Source organism: Neolamprologus brichardi, chromosome 23 (assembly GCF_056152115.1).
Source record: "Neolamprologus brichardi isolate AB-2024 chromosome 23, ASM5615211v1, whole genome shotgun sequence".
NCBI classification, from domain to species: Eukaryota; Metazoa; Chordata; class Actinopteri; order Cichliformes; family Cichlidae; genus Neolamprologus; species Neolamprologus brichardi.
Genome location: NC_142125.1, coordinates 36,787,809 through 36,812,032, shown reverse-complemented (window position 1 = coordinate 36,812,032; position 24,224 = coordinate 36,787,809). Strand labels below are relative to the sequence as shown.

The 24,224-nt window shown below is 41.2% G+C and overlaps 1 protein-coding gene across 2 annotated transcripts in view; it reads right to left on the bottom strand.

Annotated features, from left to right (window-relative positions):
* Positions 1-24,224, bottom strand: part of LOC102779280 (interleukin-1 receptor accessory protein-like 1-B) — a 331,658-nt gene that overhangs the window by 38,578 nt on the left and 268,856 nt on the right. For both annotated transcript variants that reach the window (XM_035909888.2, XM_035909889.2), the window contains exon 7: positions 2,357-2,489. In XM_035909888.2, coding sequence (XP_035765781.1) covers positions 2,357-2,489 — 133 coding nt within the window. The remainder of the gene's footprint in view (positions 1-2,356; positions 2,490-24,224) is intronic.

Below are 24,224 nucleotides of genomic sequence, written 5' to 3'. Positions count from 1 at the left end.
AAGTGACCCTGCAGCTAAAGTAAACAGATCCCATCTTACGGCTGTAATGTTGTAAATGTAGTAGCAAATCTATCAAATTTCCAATCACAGGTGAAAAATAGGCCTAAAGCAGAAGCGATACCATCAGCTACACTTTAGCAATGGCACGAAATGTCTGCTTTGTTTTTTATGGCTGATCCAAAGTGAATCAATAAAAATGATTCTGGATGAGTTCCATATATCAGTGCCGTCAAGCTAAAACAACACTTTTCACCATGGGTCCAGTTCATCGTTTAAACATGCTGGAAATCCAGCTTCCCCCAGTGAACCTTTCTTTCTCTCCCTGTATAACTGCAATGCTGTCAATCATGGCTGAACATTTATGATTGACAGTATTAGACGCCTACTTATTATATTCATATAATGAAAAGAAATTCTCATTTTCTGCAAGGTGAAACTTTAAAAGTGCGACAGTTCCTAAAGCTCCATTGTTTACCTCACACGACTTGTCAAAACTAAAGGAAGAAGAGTCGTGTCTAGGCTTCATTTTTGGATGGTCAACCAGCCTCGGCTGATGCTGATATCAGAGTAAACAGACTTCTGTTTTCATTAATGAGCCAAAAACATGGTGGTCACTCGAATGGAAAAGGAGGCTATTCAGTTGGAGTTTCCATCTGTTGTGCTGCTGCTGCACTTTTGTTTAACTGATGGAGCAGTTCCTGAACTGCGCATATACAGTACATGCTGATAAAGAATGCATAGCTACCTGCATTATTAAACAGCCACATAAGGCATTCATGAATATCAAATGCTAAATATGAATATTTAGATGGTAGCTTGGTAGTGAACGGTTCCCTTCATTGTTTGGTGTGTTGATGGGTGGTCACAGAGTTGTGGCAAATTGAGTTTAAATAGGTGTTTACCAGTTCAGCCGAGGGGTCCTGTGCTGCTTTTGAAGAGATCAGAAGTGACTCATGAATATATTAGTCACTTCTAAGTGATAGCGGCAGATTATTTCTGCTGCTATAATCGGTTTAATAATGGTCACATGTGCCCAATCTGGACACAATTTTTATTATATGCTATTTGGATTGGAAAGCTCAAATTTCATGAGATCTCACTGTTTTGGGGATGCCTCCGGCTCATGCTTGGTGGTGTGCAATAACCTAACTGTCTTCTGTTTTCCATTTTGCCTTTGCAGAGGTCTCAATATGGCCTGACTGAAAGTAGGCAATGTGAGATCACTAATTGGTTTCCGGACTCTGCATTTTTATACCTTAACATTTTTGTTTTGGCTGCTGTACCACAGGGTAGAGTGGTTGCTTATCAACTAATGCTAGCAGGCTTGGTTAGCAAGCTGCATCCATAAATTGCACTGGTGCCAAGTGCAAACATAGAAACCTGCTATTTAGTGCTAACTACCAAACTAAAACAAAAAACAAAAACTGGAAAACAGAATATTCTGGAGAATAGAATATTTTAACAAATGCTGTTTGAAAAAAGAATATTTCAAACAGCTGGCAGCACATCTGGTGGCTAGAATTGTTGCCTCACAGCAAGAAGGTTCTGGTTTGAATCCACCTCTGTGTGGAGTTTGCATGGATAAGCAGATGAAAATAAATGGATGTTCCAAAAAGGCACAAACACCGTTGAGAGGTCGAGTTCTATGATGGGAGTTAACAGAACGGAGGCTGGAGATAACAAGCAGAGTCTATTAAAGCAGCCACAGCCTTAAATATAAGCTTTAACAGTGTCCAGCCTGGTGAATTGTGAAAAACAACCACCCCCATACAACCAGCAAATTAGCTATAGAAACCAAAACTGTTATTCATACAAGACTGTACGCATGCTAATCTAAAGGGTATAGTTGGGTATTTTGACGTGAGAGTCTCTGGGAACTGACTCGCTTTTGAAACCAGCCTCGAGTGGCCACAGATGATCTGTCATTTTGGCCACTCTGGCTTCATTTAGCTGCCCTGGAAGTTGTTGCCTGGTCTAGTATGTGAGAGAGTGCAAAACCTCATGGTGTTCACCTGTCGAGAGGGGGGAGAAAAGGTAGGAGGGAGTGTTAAAAAAAATCCCTTACAATAAACTTGTCTCTGGAAATAGCTGCCCCTCCCTGTTCTGGTAGGTTCCTCCTGTTAAAGGAAGTCTTTCCTCCCTACTGTTGCCAAGGTGTCGTCTGATTGTTGCTGTCTTTTTCTCTATTATTATTGTAGGGTCTTTACCTTACAATATAAAGCCCCTTAAGGCGACTGTTGTTATTTGACAATATATACTAATAAAATGGAAGTGGCTATACAGATAATAAATATCTGCATTTTACAGTTTACACCTTCATTTCCCAAAATATTCCCCATTCCTCTGAAGTTCTTACTTGACTTCGCTCTCCTGAATCCTCTCCTCATCCAGGTCCTCGATAAACTTCTCCCCCTTCATCCAGTAGATGAGTGGACTGACGTCTCCGCTGTATCCAAAGAACGCTCTGCACGTCAAGTTAACTGGACTTCCTGTGGGAGACGAGAGAAGGAGTCACCTGATTAAAAATGTTACAAATGTTAGCCCTGAGATACTGATGACTGTCGAAGGGTCTGCCCTAGACAGTGTCCTCTAAATAAGTAAATAAGTACATAAATAAAAAAAAATAGGAGATCAGAGTGTTCCTTTCCAAATATGGTGGATAGAAATACCTACAAGATATGACAGAACCTATTCTCTCCCTCTCCTTTTCACCCTCCGAAACACTCCACGACAGCCTTGCAATCCCATCAGTTCCTAAACTGTTCCTCACTCTCCTGAGGTGCCATCTTAAACCACACTCAACCGTTTTTAAATTCCCCGACACCCTCTTAAACTTATAAACGCGCTCTTGAACCCTCTTTCATGCCAACTTTGTAACACCACTGTACCTTCACAAAAGCTCTTTACCCTCCTCCAAAGCTCCCTTCTCTGTCAGATCCCACTTTTACATTTACATCGCTGTATTTTGCAGGAAGTATTTTGGAAATGTTTAAACACCACAGTGCGGTACGGCTGTTAAGGAGGAGGAGGAGGTGGCTTGTGCTGGTAATGAATACAAAACTCACAATTCAAACCGCACAGCCTAAGCAGGAGTTCAAATTGTACATTATCGACTCAATTGTACTTGTATTGCTGCGATAAGAGGATATGCCCTTATGGGTCTGTGGAAGCAGAATGTGCCTAAGTCAGCCTTCATTCATATTTCATACAACTAACATGCAGCTTTCGGTGTGAATCAGAAAATAAAAGGTGTTTATTCTCTCTGGCAAAAATCCGTGCTACAGCGCAGTGGCTTGATTGCACCCAAATTCCTTTTTAAGTGCTCAGCAGTGCAGGTAATGGTGGTTGTTTCATAACCATTATCACCATTTGGGTGCAAGCAACTTCCAAGAAGTGAAAACCTGTGAATTACTGCCAGACAACTTAACCTATCGAGACTGGAAGAAGTTGGCCCTGTTAGATACCACAGTCAAAAAAGAAAAAACAAACTTGTGCTTTAAAAGATGCCAAAAATCAACTTTGAAAGAGCAAAAGCACCGACTGACAGAGCGAATGTTTGAAGGGGCCTGCACATAAGTTTAGAGATAAAGCTTTACATACAAATAAATGCATGAAGTGGAAGTGGCCTTACTTTTATCACCTAGGAACAATAACCTCATTATGAGGGCTGTCAGTGAGCCCGCTGTCATTCCAAGGGCATCAGCTGCTTAGTCAAAGCTACTGGCATCTCAAAGAAGTGGTGATGACACTGAAACCTGCCTCACGTCCAGCTCCATATGAATGCTTGGATGAGACACCTTGTCATTACACTGAAACGCATTGGGTACTCTTAAGCATCTTCTTTCCAGTATGCAATCTTATCGATAAAAAGGGTATTTTTGACCACAGAGGACCACAAGTCAGTTCACTCCTACTGCTGGTTGCAAGATAAATGGAGTAGGGTTGTGTCATGAAGGCCTGAGTTAACACTGACCACCATTGGTGGTGTTGACTAGCTGGGTGCTGCGGGGGTCATCTTAGGGGGTCATTGTATTGTTGGGGTTTCCTTCTTATTGTTGTAGGGTCTTTTCATTACAATATACTCTTCTTGTGATTTGGCGCTACATTAAAAAACCTCCTCTTTCTTATATGGGCATTCTAACATAACGGCTTAGAGCTTAAGGAGTTAAATATCTTAAAATGCTGACCAACTGGGAAATGAAATAAATCCATATCCATAAGAACCAAAGCTGTAGAAAGCACAAAAATTGAAGCACATGTAAAAGTTTAACAAGGCTGAAAACAGGAAGAGAAAAAGCTTCCAACACCTCAGGTAATTTTTCTGTACAAACAGGCAGCGTGATATACAGATCGACTTCCTGGGATGATCAGGGTCACGCACAGAAGACCCATATCAAGCCTCGTCTTTCACATCAGCAGGAGTTCCTCTCTCTGCATCGCTTCATTTCCTACATCCTCTGTGACTGGAAGCAGATAAACCACTTTAAAACCCATTTTCTCTTCTCTGTTCGGGATTAGAGACCTCTCACTCTTCTTTCACGCTAATCATATGTATGCCGCAACCGACGGCATATCCGTGAATCAGTGGCCTCTGCTGCGACAGGTGGGGGGGGGGGAGAAAAAAAAGAACCACCTCATCAAAGTCGGAGAATGACTCTAATGCATAAAAAAGTGGCAGATGATCAAGGAGGCTCCACCAGTTGTGTGTCCAGGAAGGCAAAAAGGTGACTCAGCATCTCTTCATTAGCTCTCCGTGCTCATTGGCCTGTGGCGAGGACTCAGAAGTCTGTGAGATGGGAGATAACTGTGGCGTATAATTGGGTACTTGCTAGTTCAAAGATAAAGGGATTTTATTTTACCAAGGCCTGCTCTAATTTGGCCCTCTAGTGCAGTCTAGTGCACTCAGATGATAGCTAAAGCGTTAACAGGGAAAATCTGGCTTGGAGATGCAGAAAAGGCCCTGAATTTGAGGTGTGTGTGTGTGTGCGTGTGGAGGCTGGGAGGAGGCAGTTTTGCATTTTGTCTCACGGCTCAAAAAAAAAAAAAAAGAGAAGAAAAGTTGTCCACAGCTGAAAGATAAGGCTTGTGTGTGTGTGTGTGAGAGAGTGCGAAAATGAAAGAGACAGAGAAAATGAGTTTTGGGGATGGTGGGATCTGTCCTGGACCACACAGACACACACACGCACACACTTTCAGACACATTGCAATGCCTCTCAATTCCACTAGGGGTCTCTGTGGTGTTACAAAGGAGGCGGGCTGGTGTGTGCAGTAGCAGCAAATAAAACAACAACAAAAACAAGGAAAAAAAGACCCTAAACACACCATTTTGACAGGTGCAGAGAACAGTAAAAGGAAACACGGTTCCTCTCTTTCTTTTTTTTTTGCCACCTTTGATGTCAAGAGGCTTCACCCATAGATTCGAACAGCATATTGTGTTGTAGCATCGACAGCTAGACTGCTGTGCAGACACCAGTCACAGTGTCATTCTCTAAGACTCACTCCAAGGGAGCTCCTCGTGCATATGGCTGCGTGTTATTCCCTTAACGATGCCGTGCTAATTTGTGCCGGTGTAGTTGCAAGCAGCTAAAAGCTGCAGAGACAGAAGTAATGTGCTCAGTCTGGGAAATGCACAAACGGCCATGCAGGGATTTAAGCTTACTGATTTTAACATTCAAATCCCAACCTCTGGTCTTGGTCAGGGGGGTAAAGTGAGTCTTAATGCGATTGTCTCTCCTCTCTTATCTCTCTGAGCCTCCAGAGCATCTCTCTCAGTCGCTGTGGCTGCAGGACGGAGACGTCAGCAAAGATTCCCGTGGCAAAGGAGACAGACTTGAAGCTATGGAAGCGTGAGTCGCCAAAGAAGAACGGAAATACAGGGAAAAGGAGCGGGGATGTATGCATTTCTACATCTCTGACATTAAAGAAAGTGGAAATATGAGGAAAAAAGACAGCTAGAAAAAGTTTGAAAGAGGAATCCCACACATGGGAGAACTGAAAGACTTCCTACACTGAGTGAATAGAGCATTGTACTGCCCTTGTGTGCTGACGATTACACATCACTACATCTGCATGCAGTGCGTGCACCATCCATGTCGACTTAATCTACCAGCGTTTCCCATTCAGATCCTAACAATCAAGCTCTTGAGTAGGGAAGCCTTTGTTTTCTTTATTCCTTCGCTTTTAACAGCCTTGAATAAATTGCAGCTAGCGGTAAAATACTTCAGAGAGGGAAGAGGCGAAGCTTTTCAGTACTCGTGATCTGAACAGCACTGAAGACGCGTACGGCATACAGAAGGTTTAATGTTTGTGGCGAGATGAAAAGCCATTTGGAAGCTTGCAATTTAAGACAACGTTATACATAAACAGCAAATTTTCAAATTACTGCTAATACACGCAAGTTTCAGATCTTGGCAAAATTGCTTTAATGCAATATTTATGTTAACAGAAATCAGCTGCAGTAGGAAAGACTGCTTCAAGATTTGAAGCTAATTCATGAATTCTGAGTGGCAACAATAACAACAACTTCTTGCAAAGTGTGCTCAGCAGGTTGATGGTCATAAAGTGGGGCCTTCCTGTGCAGAGTTTACATGTGCCCTCTGTGCTTGAGTGGGCACTCCCACAGTCCAAAGACATGCATGTTAGGCAAACTGCTGACTCTAAACTGGCCATGGATGTGAGTTAGAAAAACGTGCTTGAAGTGAAAACACAAAAGTGCTGCTCGAATGTAAAATATGACTCAGAAGTTAAGTCTAAGACAGACTAGAAAAGCACTAAATGACTGGAAGCACATAACATCACCAACAACATCTTTGCAAAATGTCAGGATGTTATTTTGACTTTAGTGGAAATTTCTTTTCTCCCCGGTTTCTCTGGTTGCTGACTTGTTCTCTCTACTCTGATGAATTCACCTTCAATGCATCTCAACATGAAATAACTTGAAGATTGCCCCGCGGAGAAGGATAGAAGGACAGTTATCTTGACTGAGAAAAAGGCCAGAAATTGAATAAGCTGATAACTGATGGTTTAATGGGGTTTTCCCAGATTCAGCAGGCCGTCTGGGCCCTATGTTCATGAGAATGATCTATCACCGAACTTCCACATTCTAGCATTCCCGGCATCATTTTTTTAAACACACTGGGTACCCGTTATGGTCCAGGCTAGTCTGACTTCAATAGAAGCACTGTACCATGACACTGGGTAGGACTTGAGTATGTGGCTACCGAAAAAATGGAGAAGTTTGTTGTGGAGGGAAAACCATGAAATGTACATAGTGTGTTAAAATTCGGACGCCAAGTGGTCCTGGTCAAACATCCATTTGTGGCCAGTCGGAAGTAGAAGCTCTAAAAACTTTAAGCATTGCCTTCATCATCTGCTCGAGTGCTGTGTTTAGGCAGTAAAGGGTTACAGTAGTGACAGAGGCCTGTAATTGCGGCGGCTGGGTACCCACTCACATCAGCGTTGGCAGATGTGGCGGTTTAATTGTCTCTCTGTTCAGCATTCACTTTGCTTTGCTTATTACAGCCTAAGCCTCTCCAATCATGAATTTTAAGGCAGCCATTGACTGCGCTTTATTCAGTAGTCATTCAGTTATGTTCCCCCTCGCGTATGGTCAATCTCTTGTTATTCATACTTAGCACTGCACCTCATTATCACTAAGCAGGCAAACTGCCGCTGCCGTTTCCACTAATTAATGCAGGTGAAGCAGATATCAAGAGACATAATACAATGTTTACGCTGTTTTCCTGAACTTTATAAGCATGTTAACATGTGGCAATCGTAATAGGAAATGCTCGGCGATGTGTTGTGAAATTACAATTTTCTCGGATCGGTGTTACTTTTGGCGGGGACGAGCCGTGTCTGGAAATTAAATAAGGTAATATTGCTGAATATTACCGGGGAGTGGGAAACAAACAGGCTGGGGGTTGGGTTAATAACAAGTCCAATTCAAGCCTTGTGGAACACAGCATGACATTTGCAAAGTTCAACACCCACTCTCTGCATTGATGTTCTCATAATACAACGTACTTTAGCACAAAAGCAGCACCTATTATTGTCGCCCAGTCCAGCAGAATCATTACCAACGTTAAACCCTGCGTTGCTTATAATCTTGTGGAGAAGTCACAGTTGAATTCTCTTAATGAAAAGCTCATTAGACATTAATGAAACACTTAAAGGGTACTTCACAAAACATTAGAGAAATGCCATATTGAATGGAGGAAGTGAGGTTTTACAACAATTAGAAAAGCATCAGATGTTGACGGCAGTTGCCATGTCAACTATGAAGCAGATGCTATTTTTGCTAATGGTTATGTGAGGCATTGTGAAGTGTTTTCTTTGAGGCGTAATGGTTTTTCTTTGCTTTGCATCAGTTAGTGCTGTTGTTTCTTTCCTAAACGCCACTTAGGTTTCTGAGTTGGGATGTACCTGCTTTGCTGCTGACTCAAATACATCTCTTTAATCCAAAAGAAAAAAACCAAAACAAAGCACAGAAACATTCGTTAAAACCCACGTCTTCTTGCCCATCATGATATTTGGTTGTCAAAATAGATTTTCAAACTCATTACCAACATTTGGGTAAATGCTCAATGTACAATATCATTTTCACAGGAAGAGATTTCTCAAAATTAAGATGACAAAATTACCGGTTGGTGCAAATGTATTCAGCTATACGTTTTGTTTCTGGCGACTTGGCGCCATATTTTCGCGGTGGTCAAAAAAACTTTTTGTGGACTTTTTTCAGCTTCATTTTGGGATTTTAAGAGAGAAAAACAACAATTTTTAAAAACAAATACTTTTGTTTTCCTCCAGCATTACATTTATCATTTTGTAATTTGCCATAGCCAGTAGCCGCTACCTTGAAGACCAGATTACACTTGGACACAACATGAGACCCGAGCTGAGCAGTCATTTCTTATGTTTCTTTGTTTGCCTTGGTAATTAATAGTTATATTAATAGTAATTGGTTCACAATAAAGGAAATTATTCACCAATGACTCTCCACAGTTAGAAACTTAAGCCACCTGTGCCTGAGTGGACCCCAGCAGACTTGCAGACATGAAAAATATAATCCAGGCTTAGTAATAACTCAACAGATGCTAATGTTAACCTGTGTGCTAGCTATGTTAACATTTGTAACTGTTTGATAATACTTCAATAATGTCTGAACGGAGCTTTCCTAACCCCATACAATAAATACGAGTGTGTTGGCAACAGGGTTGTCCAAGTTTCTTTTAAGGCAGTTGTGGTATTGTTTTGGTGTTCAGCTGCTAGTGAGAGGAGGGGCTGTGTCAGGGGGGAAACAGCACCGTCGTATGAGTGCTGTTGCAAATGAGTAATAGAATTTTTTTGTGTCACTTTGTATCTGAGGATCATTTTTTACCGACAGCCCTGCTCAGTGCATTTGTATGATAGCTATCTACTGAAATATCATAGCACTTTTAATTGATGTTATTGAAACGTAACATAATTGGTTCTGGTGATAATTTGAAGTCCTGAGAATTAAAAACAAAAACGCTTATCTCATGGTGACACAGCAGGGACTGGATAACAACAGGACCTGAATGGTCACTGGGGTTTAGTACAGGGCTACGCAGACCAAAGAGGAACTCCTTAAGCCATCTAGAGGAATCCTCAGTGGCTTCATGTATTTATGGCTAAAGAGAGGAATAAAAAAAGTAGAAAGTATGGTTGGGATGGAAGTGAAAGACACAGATACACAATGGAACATAGACTGATAGCACTGAACTGAATGTTCCTCAGGACCTTGCTGGGTCACCTTTCAAGCATGCCCATACCCCAGGCATTCCCATTTCATCAGTGGAGCTCCCCGTGGTTCGATGCTCAGGCTGAATCCACTTTTACCAAAAGCAGCGCTTTCAATGATTTTCTTTTCTTTCCTTAACTATTGTCCCCGGCACCCAGTATGTTCTCTGCCTGCAGTCGGCATGGAGCCTTTCCTGACTGCAAACCAAATCTACTCCTGCTGAAGAGAGGGTCTCTGCTGAAAAAGTCTCAGCCAGCCTCCATCCAGCCTTGCTTATGTTCACTTGAATTTGCTTGTTAATAAATGTTATGACTCATGGCAGTTGCATGGCTGACTTTCAGGAGCTGCTGAATTTATCAAATACTATTTCTAGCCCCGGTCTGGCTCATTCCTGACAAATTACAGTGTAGCATGGTGTTACTCACACCTACACACTCTTAAACAAGCCAGTGACACTCCCAGTGAAAGGAGTCTCTCCATGTAAATAAACCTCCAAACTTCAGCTTGCATTCCTTGTGTTGCAGGCGTCTTTACCACTGCCAATATCATGCTCCTGGGGTGCAATCGGAATAAACAGTATCATTCTAGAAATGTCCAGATGATATGAAAATGAGTAGCAGGCATGACAATGTGAAGGATGATTGTTAAACTGCTAGAAAGGTTCAACTTGAATCTTAAGCAACAGAGCGTAAGGATAACATTCACAACTATAATGCAGTTTGAAACTTATTTAGGTTGCCTGTTTTCTTAGTTTTCATGGGCTGTTATTTTATTTTTTAAATTTACAGCGAGTTAACACTAGAGTTACAACATGTTTAGTCCATCCATCCTCATCGGACATTTATAATCTTGGAAATAAAGTTTAAGATCATAGTTACAATTCTGGCTCTTCATGCCACCACAACAGACGTGAAGTGAAACAGAATCAATACGCAACTGAAACACAGAAACTGAGCTTTAATTCAGTGACTGTAATAAAGATATTTTTGCATTAACTACTTATGAATTACAACCATTTTTTCTAACATGATTTTCAAGATACTATGTCAAATAATCTCTAAGGTTGACGTTCAGCAGACAGATCAACAAACTGACTCCAGCAGTAGATACACCAGCCACAATTTTTCTTTGACCAAAAAAGATGGGTATTAATCTGCTGCAGTAACACTGTCCATCTCCTGTGGGGAAGCTTTCAACAAGATTTTGGAACAAGGCTTCAGGGATTTGTTCCCATCCAACCACAAGAGCATTAGTGAGGGAAGGAACTGGTGTTGGGTGATAAGACCTGGCTGGCAGTTGGATTTCTAGTTCATTTAACAGATTTTGGATGAGCTTGTGCAATTCAAAGAATGGTATGTAACTGTGTGCTGGATGAAGATTTTCCTAAATCAAAACCAGGGAAAATTTGCCCTTTTTACTGTATGTTGGCATATTGAGAGGTTCACCAAAGCATTTATTGGTTAGACCTTATTGCAGCATAGTTCTTGTCTCCTAAACCATCAGTAAAAAAAAAAAGAAGAAGAAGAATCTAGTCTCTAAATGGTCCAGTGGAGCAAACTCACCAGCAAGATCAAGACAGCTTACTGTGCTCAGTGAGCAGGAGAGAGACTGAGACAGAGAGAGAGAAAGAGTAGTGAGTGGAGAGCAAGGGAGCATAGCTATATCCATACCCTCTCCTGGGTGTCCATGTAATGAGAACAGGACACAGCAGAGTGGTTGGGACTGCAGGTGATTTTCCTAGTGTTACAGGATGAACTGCATTGGATATCTGCAGCACACGTGCGCTGAATGAGCAAGGAAGTCCATGCAGCAACTTAACTAAGGGCCAACGTGAAGCGAAAGAGTGGAACATTTTAAAAAAAGAAAAAAAAATCATCAGACGGGGAAGCAGCTGTTATCTTATCATCCTAAATCGAGCTGCAAAGGTAAGGGGGGGGGGGCTGGATGGAGACAGTGTTGGTGGGTTTGGAAATCATTGCATCACATTTCTCAGGGGAGAGGTGGGAAAAGTAGAGAAGCGGGTTTACACAGTGGGAGTGTTACGTTAAAGTGGTAGGAATGCATGTACTGAGATGTTCCAGCAAATATACATGTGGAAATGAGATGTCGGTACTGCAGTGCACTTTTCTTCAGTTTTATCACCTATTCTTAGACAAAAGGAGAACATTTTGTTTTCTTTCACGCCAGAAGCCTTAATTTCAAAGGAATATTTTTACAGTTCATTAAAGTGGCGCAAATCATTACTAACAATAATATTTATCAGAAATTTATTTACTTGTATGTTTAGAAGTTTTAAAAGCCATTGTTAATAAATTGGAAATGCATTGCTAATTAAACTTCAGCTACCAGCTATTTCATTGTTAACAATGAAATCGTTATGTCGGCTAATTGTTAGCAATGTTAAAATTTGCAATAATGAAAATAATAGAGTCAACTCGTTAAGTAATTTGATATTGCCCTGTATTTTTACTTAGTAATATTGCTGAAATCAAACAATATGTCATTAAAGCGCGGAATTTCAGCTTTAATTTAAGGGATCTGAAGAGCTGGATTGGACAACTGACTAAAATAGTCTCACGCCTACGTGACGCCTGTTCCCCTGTTAGCCCATAAAGTTGAGCAGATAAAAGATTTGAGGTTTTTACTTTTATTTTTTTCCTAACCATTTAGTCACCTTTGTCTACCATCTGACCTTTATTCTTTTTCTTGCATCTTGTGGTATGTCTTAGAAATAAGTCTGTGAAGGTTCTCAGTCATCCAGGTCATCGTAGTCAAAGGAGCTTGCAAAGAAAAGCGTCTGGACTTCTTTAAGTTACTTGAAGACGTTTCACCTCTCATCCGAGAAGCTTCTTCAGTTCTAAGGTCAAATGGCGGGGAGTCCCAGATTTAAACTTAGTGGGAGTGTCCCCCCACAGAGGGACAAAAGGACCCCCTGATGATCCTCTAATCGCCTGAGCCAAGGTGCTCACTCACATCCTGGGCCATCTGACCTCAGGAATTCGCATGATAAGGTGGGGCCACTCATAATGAGCTCACCCGAAACTCTGGCTGATTGGGACCCACACCCAGTTCCACACCTTGGCTCAGGCGATTAGAGGATCATCAGGGGGTCCTTTTATCCCTCTGTGGGGGGATACTCCCACTAGGTTTAAATCTGGGACTCCCCACCATTTGACCTTAGAACTGAAGAAGCTTCTCGGATGAGAGGTGAAACGTCTTCAAGCAACTTAAAGAAGTCCAGACGCTTTTCTTTGCAAGCTCCTTTGTCTTAGAAATAAGCACATTTCGCTTATGAGTGAAGAATCAGGAGAACAATATGACTGACTGAGGGAGCAGGAAGAACAATCTAATAACCTATGACACAGTTTATAACTCAAAGGTGGCCTTTAATATACTGGCCTGTTATTAAATGCATAAAACAAAATACACAGCAAATAAGCAATAGAAAATGTATTTTCTAACATACTCTGCAGGAAGAATGTTGAAGGAAAGGTTAAAGCTCTGCTGAGAGCGGGCATCATCTACACAGCATCCTACTGTTTTCTCCCCGTCCATCATGTTCACAAAAAAGCACTTTGAGAGAGCTCTGTGCACAGCCAGGATAACTGGAGTTATTTGTATGTTGCCATGTTGCTCTCCTCCCTATTTGCATGAACATATGGAAGGAAACAAATTCATGTTCACCTTGTTCAAAAAGGGCATGTTGGGATTCTGGGCTGCATAGCCACAACTGTCATGCTTGAAACAATGTAAAGCTGATAATGTGTATTGAAAAAACCTCTGCGGATCCATCTGTGTGCATTTCCAAAAGATTGGCGCGAGCATCTGGGGACGACAAAATGTCAGTACAACGGTACAAATGTGCCATGAAAAAAGGCGACACAAGTTCTCCCTGGGGGCGCTGGTGCGTCTGGTTGAGTGATGCATTTGCAAAATCAAGGATTCTAATGTTCTAAGGTCATGTAGGTCATCTAGCCGTGATTGCTGAATGTCAGATCACCACTGTGAATCGCTCAAACAAATAACCTTTGAGGAGCACTCTCCAATGACCTGGTCTACATGGAAAATAACTTTTAATGCTATTCATACAGAATAGCCTCATACAGTCCATAGTGCTGGTGATTCAGACACACATCTGAGCTCCCACGGTGGACAGTCAAATTGACTTGCTTGTTGTCACCCAGGACTCTTGCTGCTGAATATTTTCTTTATAAAGACATGACCATGCTTTAGCTAGTATTATACTGTAAGGCAGTGGGGCTCAAACATTACCTGTCAGAGTGAGAAACTGTGTCTGTCTGTACTCAATTCAAACTGGATTTCTTTGTTGGTTTTCAGTTTTACTTGTATAAATGCCCACCACCAATAACCATCGGTATGAAAAGGGGGGGAAAAAAAGAACCCTTGGACACTGCTAGCATAATGGACAGGTTTTTGATGGGGCGCCCACAGAAACGCAAAGCAGGAGATGAAGCATCGCTGAATATGTTTCCAAACCAACTTCATTCCAAGCCAAAGACTAGAAGATATGGTGAAGCATATCTTCCCTTTGGCTTCACCTGCACAAGTGCCGAGGTAGGTCTCCCTGCAGAATTGGTTCCCCCTGCGTCGGGAGCAGCGTTGGACTCTTCAAATCACGGGCAAACAGTATCCCACATTCTTGATTTTTAGTTCACAAACACTTGTTATAATAACTAACTACTCGTGACATTTTGGAGATATTAGCTCTTTATACAGTAAAGTTACAGTGGGATACAAATAATATCAGGCCAAAAAAGGTTTGGGAACCACTGCTTTAAGTTAGCATTGTCTGTCCCAACCTTTTCAGCTTCTCCTGAATCTTAAAAGAAACTATAATTTTTAGTTGATGTACTTTAGCTAACCTGGCCATACTAACCATGGCTACTGCAGAGGAAGTCTAGAATACTTGTAGCACTCATTCAGAGTCACTGCTTTGAGAAGTGCACATACGGGTCAGCGCTATGATGTGGACTACAAAAAACCCAGCAAAAAACAGCTAAATGAACTAATTAAAAAAATGTATTTAAAACCAATTTTACTCAACAAAATGACCCTAAGTTCCCTTTCATTTTACTGCAATGTTGCTTCATAGGACACCGCAGAACATGCGAAGAAGTGCTATTTTCTTTGCTGAGAGAAGCAGTGTCGGACCGAGTTTGCTGTGACTCCATTTAATTTAAGTTTCTTCTTTATCAAGGCAAGCATCTCTGTAATCCAAAGCTGTTTCCTCTCTGATCCTCTGTGCCAGACTGGTTCCCGGCTGACTGCTGAAACCATGAATCTGTGGTGTCCCGATGTCTGTGAAGTTTGTATTCACCACTACCCAGGCGTCGCTTTATTATCCTCGCTGTTCCCTTCTAAAGGTGACATTTGTCTAACTGTTCAATCCCTTTGAGACGCAGTTTGGGACCTATTCAGCTTTATAGTCCCGCTTTACAGTAGGTGTGCGCAGAATTTAGAATTCAGATAAGAAATGGCACATCTTGGAACTGCCGGGCACTTAAAGCTTCTTGCCATCCATTTAATTAAAAACAATACAATAAATTACAAGCAACCCTATCAAGATGTGGGAGAGAGAGAAGAGGAAGTAGGTGGAAGCAAGGTAAATTATGACCTTAAGTCGGAAAACATTTTAAAGAGGGATATCATAATGTGTGCATAAATTTAAGGGTGCGAGTGCTAATCTGCCAGTCATCTGCTCTCTGACCCTCAAATAGATGCATATTTCATGCTGTAAATACCACAGAAATGCAAATATCTGCATGTATGATGGATGAGAAAATCATCTCAACACGTGTGGTCTGGAATAGTGGCGTATTTCACAGTCATAGCATCTGCTGACCCTTTACTTGATGCAGTGACGGTACAGAATAATGACAAAGATGCAGATGTGACAGGAATATTACCCCTGCAGTGCAAAAGATGGCAAAAGCATTTCTGTTTGGCAGTCTTATCCAACACCACAGTTTTGTTATCCACACTTGTCACCAAAAATGCCTTTATCAACGTTTGCAGCCACCAAGTTTCACAAAAAAAAAAATACTGACAAACATCTGCTATAATCTGTAAACAAGCAGGCGCATTTGGGCTTATTCGCCTCATCCACTATCAGACTAGTAGCTTCTCTACTGTAAAGATCTAAGCAGTGCTTGTATAATCCACCGTGTCATCACTGATAATCCACAAAAAATCTCAAATACTGTATCAGCAGGATTTCCAATAAAATTAGAAGCAATACAGCACATGACAAGCTCTGCTCAATCCCAAATAATCAGTTCAGATGAGGCATAGAGAGCAAAATAGAAAGAATGTCAGATATTTGTGTTTGAGGAGTGAGTGGTTTTGTTAGTGGGACTGAAGATAACTATTTTATATGTCAAGGTAAATTTAGAAATCATATACATAGATATCACTAACTTCCAGAGTCACTTTTCTGCTGCGGTTATATATAAATATTAAAGACATGAGAATTGGTTTTTGCAGCATTAATCCACAGACGTTGATAAAAACCCAGGATGGGGCTGCATGACTCGGGTAAAGATACAATTATTTGTCAGGTTATACGTTAATTTTGAAGTTACTGTTTTTACTGCACTGTCGTGTAAACAGAATCCTGCTTTCACATCTTTGTTAGGTTCTTTGTCAAACCTGTTTTTTACTAGCAAAAGTTAATATTGCTTTTAGCATTGGAAAGATTGTGCTAACCAAGCTAGCTATCCAACACGTTCTCACTCCCAAAGCGTAACATTTTACACTAGGTGACAAATAATCGGTATATTATGATTTCGGGCACCCAATACATCCCTGTATTACGAGATCGGAAAGATGAGGAGACATGAGAACCGTTTGGAATGAATCTACACATGTACGTTAAACATTAACGTCATTAAAGTGGTGGTTAAGGTTAGGGATAAGGTTATGGTTAGGGCTGGAATACATGATTGGAACGTCTATTACCACGGGACAGTCGTTCTACTGGATTTCATCCACAACCCGGCGCGTAGCATAGGAACGCAAAAGGTGACCTTCCGCGTTCCCGTGGAACGCCTCGTGACGTGACAAATCGTCGGTATATTACGCCTCAGGAGGGAGAACGGTCTGAGCTATTGCTAAATTAGCATCAGCTGACGGCTCCCCTGGTCTGCCTTCTAATCCAATTATTTTCATGTCTTCAAACACCCAAGATGCCGAGCCAAAATTCCAAACTCAAGGATCCAAAACAGTGGTCTGCAGACCAATGTGGGACATCAAAGCGAATCTGCCTGTATATTTTCATACAGTTCATTTGTAATGAGATCTGGATATTTCCCTTTTTGATGTAATAGGCATGGTTTAATTGAGCTTAGGCCTCAGTCACAGAGGCCTAGCCCTTAGCCCTCATGTGGTGCATTTCACTTTGAAATACCTGAATAATGTGCTCAATACACAACTCTCTGAATACACGATGTTTAAATGTTAAATAGGGTTTTACATTTAGACCTAAAATTGGTTAACCGACAAATAAGTAAAGCTATTGTTTTAGAAAAAAGTGAACAGCAACCACTCAGCCTTAAATATGAGTAAAAAGCAAGGGGACACGAGCAAAACTGAGGTTAGTGCACATGCGTGTTTTTGTATGGACTGGAAATGATGAATCTGCGGCACAGTAAGTGTGATGCAGTGTTTACATGACTGCATTAGTCTTATCATCGTCTATCCTGACTGCCATACTTGCATGCTTATATTCATCTGTGTGCACGTAGCATGGGTGGGGGTGTATATGAGCAGCATACTGATGAGTTCCCAGCATGGGCAGATCAAATTACACAACCTACTCTCTTTCTTTCTCTTCACTTTCAGTCAATCTTGGCTGCTGCCCCGCCTTTACTCTCTCTGCAGGTAAACAACCAGTTATTCCACAGAGGGATGCGCAGAATTTCTGATGGCCTGAGCGCCGTGCTTTGATGAGAGGATACCTATCAGATGCTCCTGCATATTCCCCTGGCAGACCTTCATTTGCCTAAATACACACTGGAAGTTTTCACCAGGGACTTGAGTTAATCTGACTTTATGAGTCTGGAAACATCAACACAAGTGTAATATTAAATAAAAATGTTACTTATTAAAAATTATAGCGTGTTCAGTTGATAGAGATTTTATGGGAATATTAATTTGAACTAGATGAAACACTGAAGCTAATTTAGGAAACATGGCAGTACATGTTGTTGTTATTTGTTTATTATACCATCTATGAGCACAGAAATACTACGACTAGCAGGGAAGAAGAACTCCCTTTTAACAGGAAGAAACCTCAGGGAGTGCGTGGCTCAGGGAGAGGCAGCCATCTGCTATCTGGTGATGAATATCAAATAATTAAGGCATGATTAAATAATGAATTTATTTGAATAAATCAAAGACAATGTTTTAAATCTAGAGAAAATGTCCTTTTGGTAAAGTTAACAGACGCAGTATATGTTTATGTTGTTGAAAGCGACCCTTCTGTCTCACTGAGTCTGCAAGAGAATATGCTTTATAGCCCTGCTGTTAGTGCCACTGGCACAGCTCACTTATATCACTTAGACAAATTGACTCAGAGATAATATATATCAAAACTTTAAGCGAGAGTAGGATAGAGGAAGAAGAAGCAAGAGAGGAAGCGAAAAAGAAAGACTGAGATTCTCTCAGCCACAAATGAATATTGGAGCCAATCCATCTTGTAAATGATGAAATATTTCTCTGGCTAGATAAAATTTTGACCTGCTGGTGGCAGGAGATGAAAAGTTAGGCGATTGTGGAATTCCATCAAGTAATTTTGGGAATATTTTTTGTTTGAATCAAAGAGACTGAGGGGCTGACTTATTGACCGACCAACCTGCAATTCCATCGCTGGGACCAGTGTTGCTAAAATATAGCCTCTGCTCTTTGCTGTAATGTTATTCCAAAATAGAGGTGAAGCACAGAGGGATGGTGCAGGCGAGAGTGAGGTAAAGAAACCGATCGATAGAGACAGAAGGTGAGAGAAGAAAGAGAATCCATAAAACACAGATTAGGCTTCCTTAACCAGTCTAATACAGAAATCCCACAGAGTCTCTTCCTGCACTGTGACCTGGGATACCAGGAGATTGGTATGGACGCTGGGTACTGACCGGAGAAAATGTTGCCCTGAATGCTGATCGACTTGGTGTGGGGCTGGACACCAGGTCTAGGTCAAATACTTAAAGAGGTGAGGCGCAGCAGGTTTGACTGACCTGCAGTCTGGGGGAAGTGGAGACACAGGTAAGGTGGAGTCAGAGGAGAAAAGTGTGTAGAGCTCTTTTTATGAGGCGTACTGCAGAACTTAGAAACGGAGTAGCATCCAGAGAGATTATGAGTCATGTAGTCTTCAGAGGTTGATAAGCCACAACCATTTTTTTTAATCAATAATAAATGTGGGGATACATTTTTTGGATGAATTACTTTGTCTATAAAGCAGCATAAATGTGTTAAAAAGTCCTAAAATTTGAATTATTTGCCCAAAGCTAATCATGATAACAAAGAAAAGCCAACACCCATCATGTTACTATACCAGCCCTGTATAGTGGCCTCTAGCTAATAAATCACGTTTCCAGAGATCAAAAGGACGATGTATACATATAAGAAATGAAATGAAAGGGCATGAAAGTAGCATAATGAACCACGAGCTGCATTGTTATGAAGGCCGGGGATGGGGAGCGGTTGGCTTGGGGTTAATCTGAGCCTGGGTAGTGAGGCAGTAATGCCAAGGCTCATGGGGAATTACTGAGGGGATTTGGAGGAAATCTGCTGGCAGCAATTTCCCTGTCGCTTTTATTAGCCTAGATGTGCAATTTGCCGCTGGCTGTTTTAATATGACAGGCTACGTCTTGCTTGTGTTTTTACCCCCCTCTCTTTATCTCAGCGCTCAGCAGAGTGAGAAAAGAATTTATGTCACTATGTGTTTGTTAGATAATTCAATACGATACTGTACTTGCCTTCATAGAGCAGTTACTCATTTCCCTAGCCTCCTCAAAAAGGGGTTAAGGGTTATGAACAAAGGCTACTGGGGTTAAGCGTCTTTCTTAAGAGCACATTACCAGAGTGAAATCTTTAACTTGTTTTGTGTGGTCAAAAGAAAGTCTCCCTTCTTTGTTTCTAGGCTGCCCTGCTGCTGTGTATGTGTGTGTAGTTTCAACCCATATCTGTACCGACAACACCCACATTCTCCCTCCTGCTACAGCCACACTAGGAAAAACAGTGGTTAGAGGCCATAGCACAAGCAAAATTATTGCAACTGTGTGCAATTAACTTGTGGTGTCCTTTTATATGGCTGCGTTAAAGGTGAGGACAAGGTCTGTGACCACTCTCCGTCAGCTGCTGCCCTAAAAGCGAGGTGATATCAGTCTGCAATCAGTTTGCTATCAATTTGCAATTGAATGGGTTCAAGTTAGTATTGACATGTAATCTGTGTTAATATGGCGATTAACTTTGATAACTCAGATCTGCTACCATTTAATAGAAATCCATATAAACAGAAACTCAAAATAACTATACCTGCATTCAGAGTCCAGATAGAGCTTTACAGATTTGAAACAAAAACTCAGAAACAGAAAATGACGTAGTTGCTTGAGGACAGTGATTTAACTGCAACCTTGCTTTTATACATGCACATAAGCAGAATACAGCCAGGGTCGAGTCTACTGTCCGCTGTCGCAAAGAGAAGAGTTACAGATAAATTGTCCACATTGGTGCCGATTGATTGATCGGAATGTTTTGGCAATCTATAATATTTGCAAATGGTCTCCAACTGGTCTGAGAGCAATTGCAGACAGTCTGAATTGGACCACAATTGCTTGGAGGCAGATTGGCTCCCACCAGGCAACCTGGAAAATCACCTTGATTAAGAGTGGTTGCCCAGAGATTGAGGATGTTGCACACTCAAACTCTGGATAACCAATCACTGGGCAACCACTGTTTTAACCTAGTTGCAAGGATCACCCCATAGCAACAGGCTGCACATACCTAAGCACATATTGCATATCTTGTTCTCACACTATGACTGTGTGAGACTCTGTGACAGATGAAAAGATGACAAACTGAATATGGCCAATGGAGAAGTGGTCCAGCTAATTGCAAAGGACTGTGGTCTAAATGCAGGTAAAGAAAAAAGCATGGAAGACTGGAATCTAGGCGTCCCGGTATGAATGTTTCAGAAATTACATTTAGGACCTGCTGATATGTTAAAACAGTACTTGGTAGGGAAGTCAATAATTTCAGATAGAGAACCACGCTGGATCTTAATTACTTACTATTGTGTCTTGCTGAGCACTTGGATTCAAGTTTGTTTCATTCAAAGCAAATTAGACACCGAGTGCAGTGAATTATTAGTTACGTGCAAAGATCCAAATGCAGGGAGCGCATGTGAGGAGTCTTTGTTCTGACTGCCATCACTGAAGAAAAGGAGCTTTCTCATACATCCTTGAGTCTCATTAGACCAGCAGATAAACAACAACAACAATGTTTCATTTTCTACAAAAAAAGACACCCCTCGTATTATTACAAAGGGAAACTACACTGTGAGAAGCACTGCAGGGAAACCGAAGGCTCAGCCAGAACTTGAAGGATAATGTGCAGGAGCTGTGCCAAGACAAGTGGGAGTGAAGGTGGGAGGAAGAGGAGCTTATAGCATTGCGGCATTTCAATCAAGAGCAGCTTTGGGTTCTGATCCTCAGCTGGTCTGTGTAAGTAAGTTAAGGGAGAAAAATGATGAGCAATAAGGATGACATTTTTAGGTGAATCGTGTATTTGTATTCTCTCTTCGTGGACGTTCAGGAAGCTACAAACCATGCGCAACTGTTAAGATATAAGGCTGTTTTTGGATAATTCGGTCAAATATGAGGTGTGATCAAAAGTTTAGAGAGCTCAGCAAATGAGGTGATTCTACAAATGTGCTGAACAGTTAAACATATAGCAGATTTAAAAACTTACAACAACCACTGAAAGACTGGACTTTAACTCGGCTTTCGACACTGTCAACAAAAACATTTTGCTGAACTACAGATGGATCCGAGGTTTCTCAACAGTCAACGACAATAAATAGCCAATCCTTGTTCTAAACACAGGGGTCCCACAGGGGTGTATTATATCTCTATTTTATCTTCTATTTACAGAAATAATATAACCTGTAATATGGACATTATGACACTTCTCAAATATGCAGACTACGTGGTCTTGGTGAGCTTCGAACGAACTCTAACAGCCTGGCATCATATTGTCAGGAAGTAAATTTACTCATCACTCTCATTGGTCAGACCTCCTTAGAGCAGAATGTTTCGAAAACCAAGGAGCTGTGCTGCTATCAGAGAGTATAACCTGATGATGCAACTCACGTGCTGTTTCAACCACTGGAGATCAAAGGGCAGGTGGAGGAGCAGGTAGATGCCTATAGGTACCTGTGCCTTGAGACAGACACAACACTATCCTTTTCCTCGCATTGTGACTATGTTACCAAAAAGGCAGCTTCTCTTTCTACTGAGAAAACTTGGACGTTTTACTATAAGCAAAAAGTCTCATTGAATTGGTTCTTACTTAAACAGTCACATCCTGGTACGCCTTTCTTTCTGTCAAAAACAAATCCAAACTGTCACGGGTCATTACACAGGCAAACAAAATAACCAGCGCAACACAGTCGTCACCATCAGATCTTTATATTCAGCCAGTTGGATGTAAAGCTAGCACTATCACTCGTGAATTCCTCAGACCCCTTAACCAACTCATTCAAACTCCTCCAATCAGGCAGGCACTATAGAGTCCCTGCAGTCAGAAATAATATTGTCAAGAAATCACTCATCTCAACTGATGTTAACATGATTAACAATTCACAATGAAGTTTACATGTAGGGATATATGTATGTATGTATGAGATTGTATGCTCTTATTCCTGTTGTTTACACTGAGAGCTACTTTTAAGACACATTTACACTGCTTTGCAATGGACATTAAAGTTTTCTGTTTCTGAAATCATTAAAAAAAACACGATTTAAATTTGGTAGCTATTTTTATCTCTAAGTCCTCTAAGTGTAAGTCCTGTTGTGTTTCCTTGTACTGTGTGTCTGTATGATGTCTGCCGGATCACCTTTATGTTGTCAAAAGGGAAGTCCTTTTTTAAGTTCAAGTTTCCGACTGATACCAAAATTTGCATGGTGTAAGGAATTTCAGGAATTTCAGAGAGCAATCTACAAACAGCAGCTGCAGTGGAAGCTGTCGGGACACGTCTGAGAAGATGACCTGAATGTGAGTCCAGTGTTAAAATCAGGTAAGGTTGTTGCCACTTTTTGATCATACGTTGTCTAAAAATGCCCAACAAAGCCGGCTACTTCTACTTCTTTACAGCTACACAATAAGAGATCTTCAGGAGTTGTTCGTTCAGTTTTTCTTTAAAAAAAATGTCTTTGTTGTCAAACTGTTTTCCACCAAAGTAGAATTTCAATTCTGTGTTTCGCTCATTTATGCTATTTTTTTTATTACGTTTAAATGAGCTCTGACTATCATAGCAGTGGATGTGGAACCACAAAACTACCGCTTTTGGAGGAGCCAACATAACAATGCAACAAGCCCAATGTGTGAGTTGGTGATAGAGTCAACTTGAAGTGCCAAAATCATAACTGGCACCCAACATCGGGCCTACAGCTACGGCATTCAGGCCTTAGCGCAGCAGCTCTGGGCTGAGTTCATGCGGACCCTTCCAGCGCCTCGTGATGTGTGTCTGTGGAGCTGCATTCGCATGCATCTCGCCCAAGTCTGGGTTTTTATGAGTCTCTGCTTCTCCCTAGGGTGCCAGATATGTGCAAACCTCACATATTTGGCACTCTGAACAAAACATTCGACAAGCGAGTTGTCTAAATTAGAGGGAACCAATTAAGGGAGCAATGGGGGGTAAACACAATCAAAGGCAAGATGTCAGCTATCTAAAACCATCTTCAAAGCGTCACTGGAAACAATTATTGAATAGCTAGAATATGATTTTCTGTGATCATTTTACTGTGAGAGGAAAGAAAATGGTGACTGCATGAAAAGAAGTAAACAACTGAATGTGAACAGGCTGCAGTTGCTGAGATAATGTTTCCCACTGTGATGCTATTTTTTTGTGTGTTTCACAAACATTTGTTTCTGCACACTGTGAATTATAAGAGAAAGCAAACAGGAATCTAGCAGACTGAAATATGCACGACTGTGTGAGTGAATCCTACTTTTTCCTTTTTCCTTTGCAGACAAGGAATTTGTTAGAATAAAATACATTTTGCTGTTATTTCTGACTCAAGCTATAGTTGCAGGGGATAAAATTGCGAGAAAAAAAACAGGAAAGGAAAAAACAAGTCTGTAGTTATATAAAGGAAACATATTTGACTCTCAGTCAAGCGGATCCAGTAGTTCACTCCTCCTAATGGATAGCATTTCTTATTCAGGG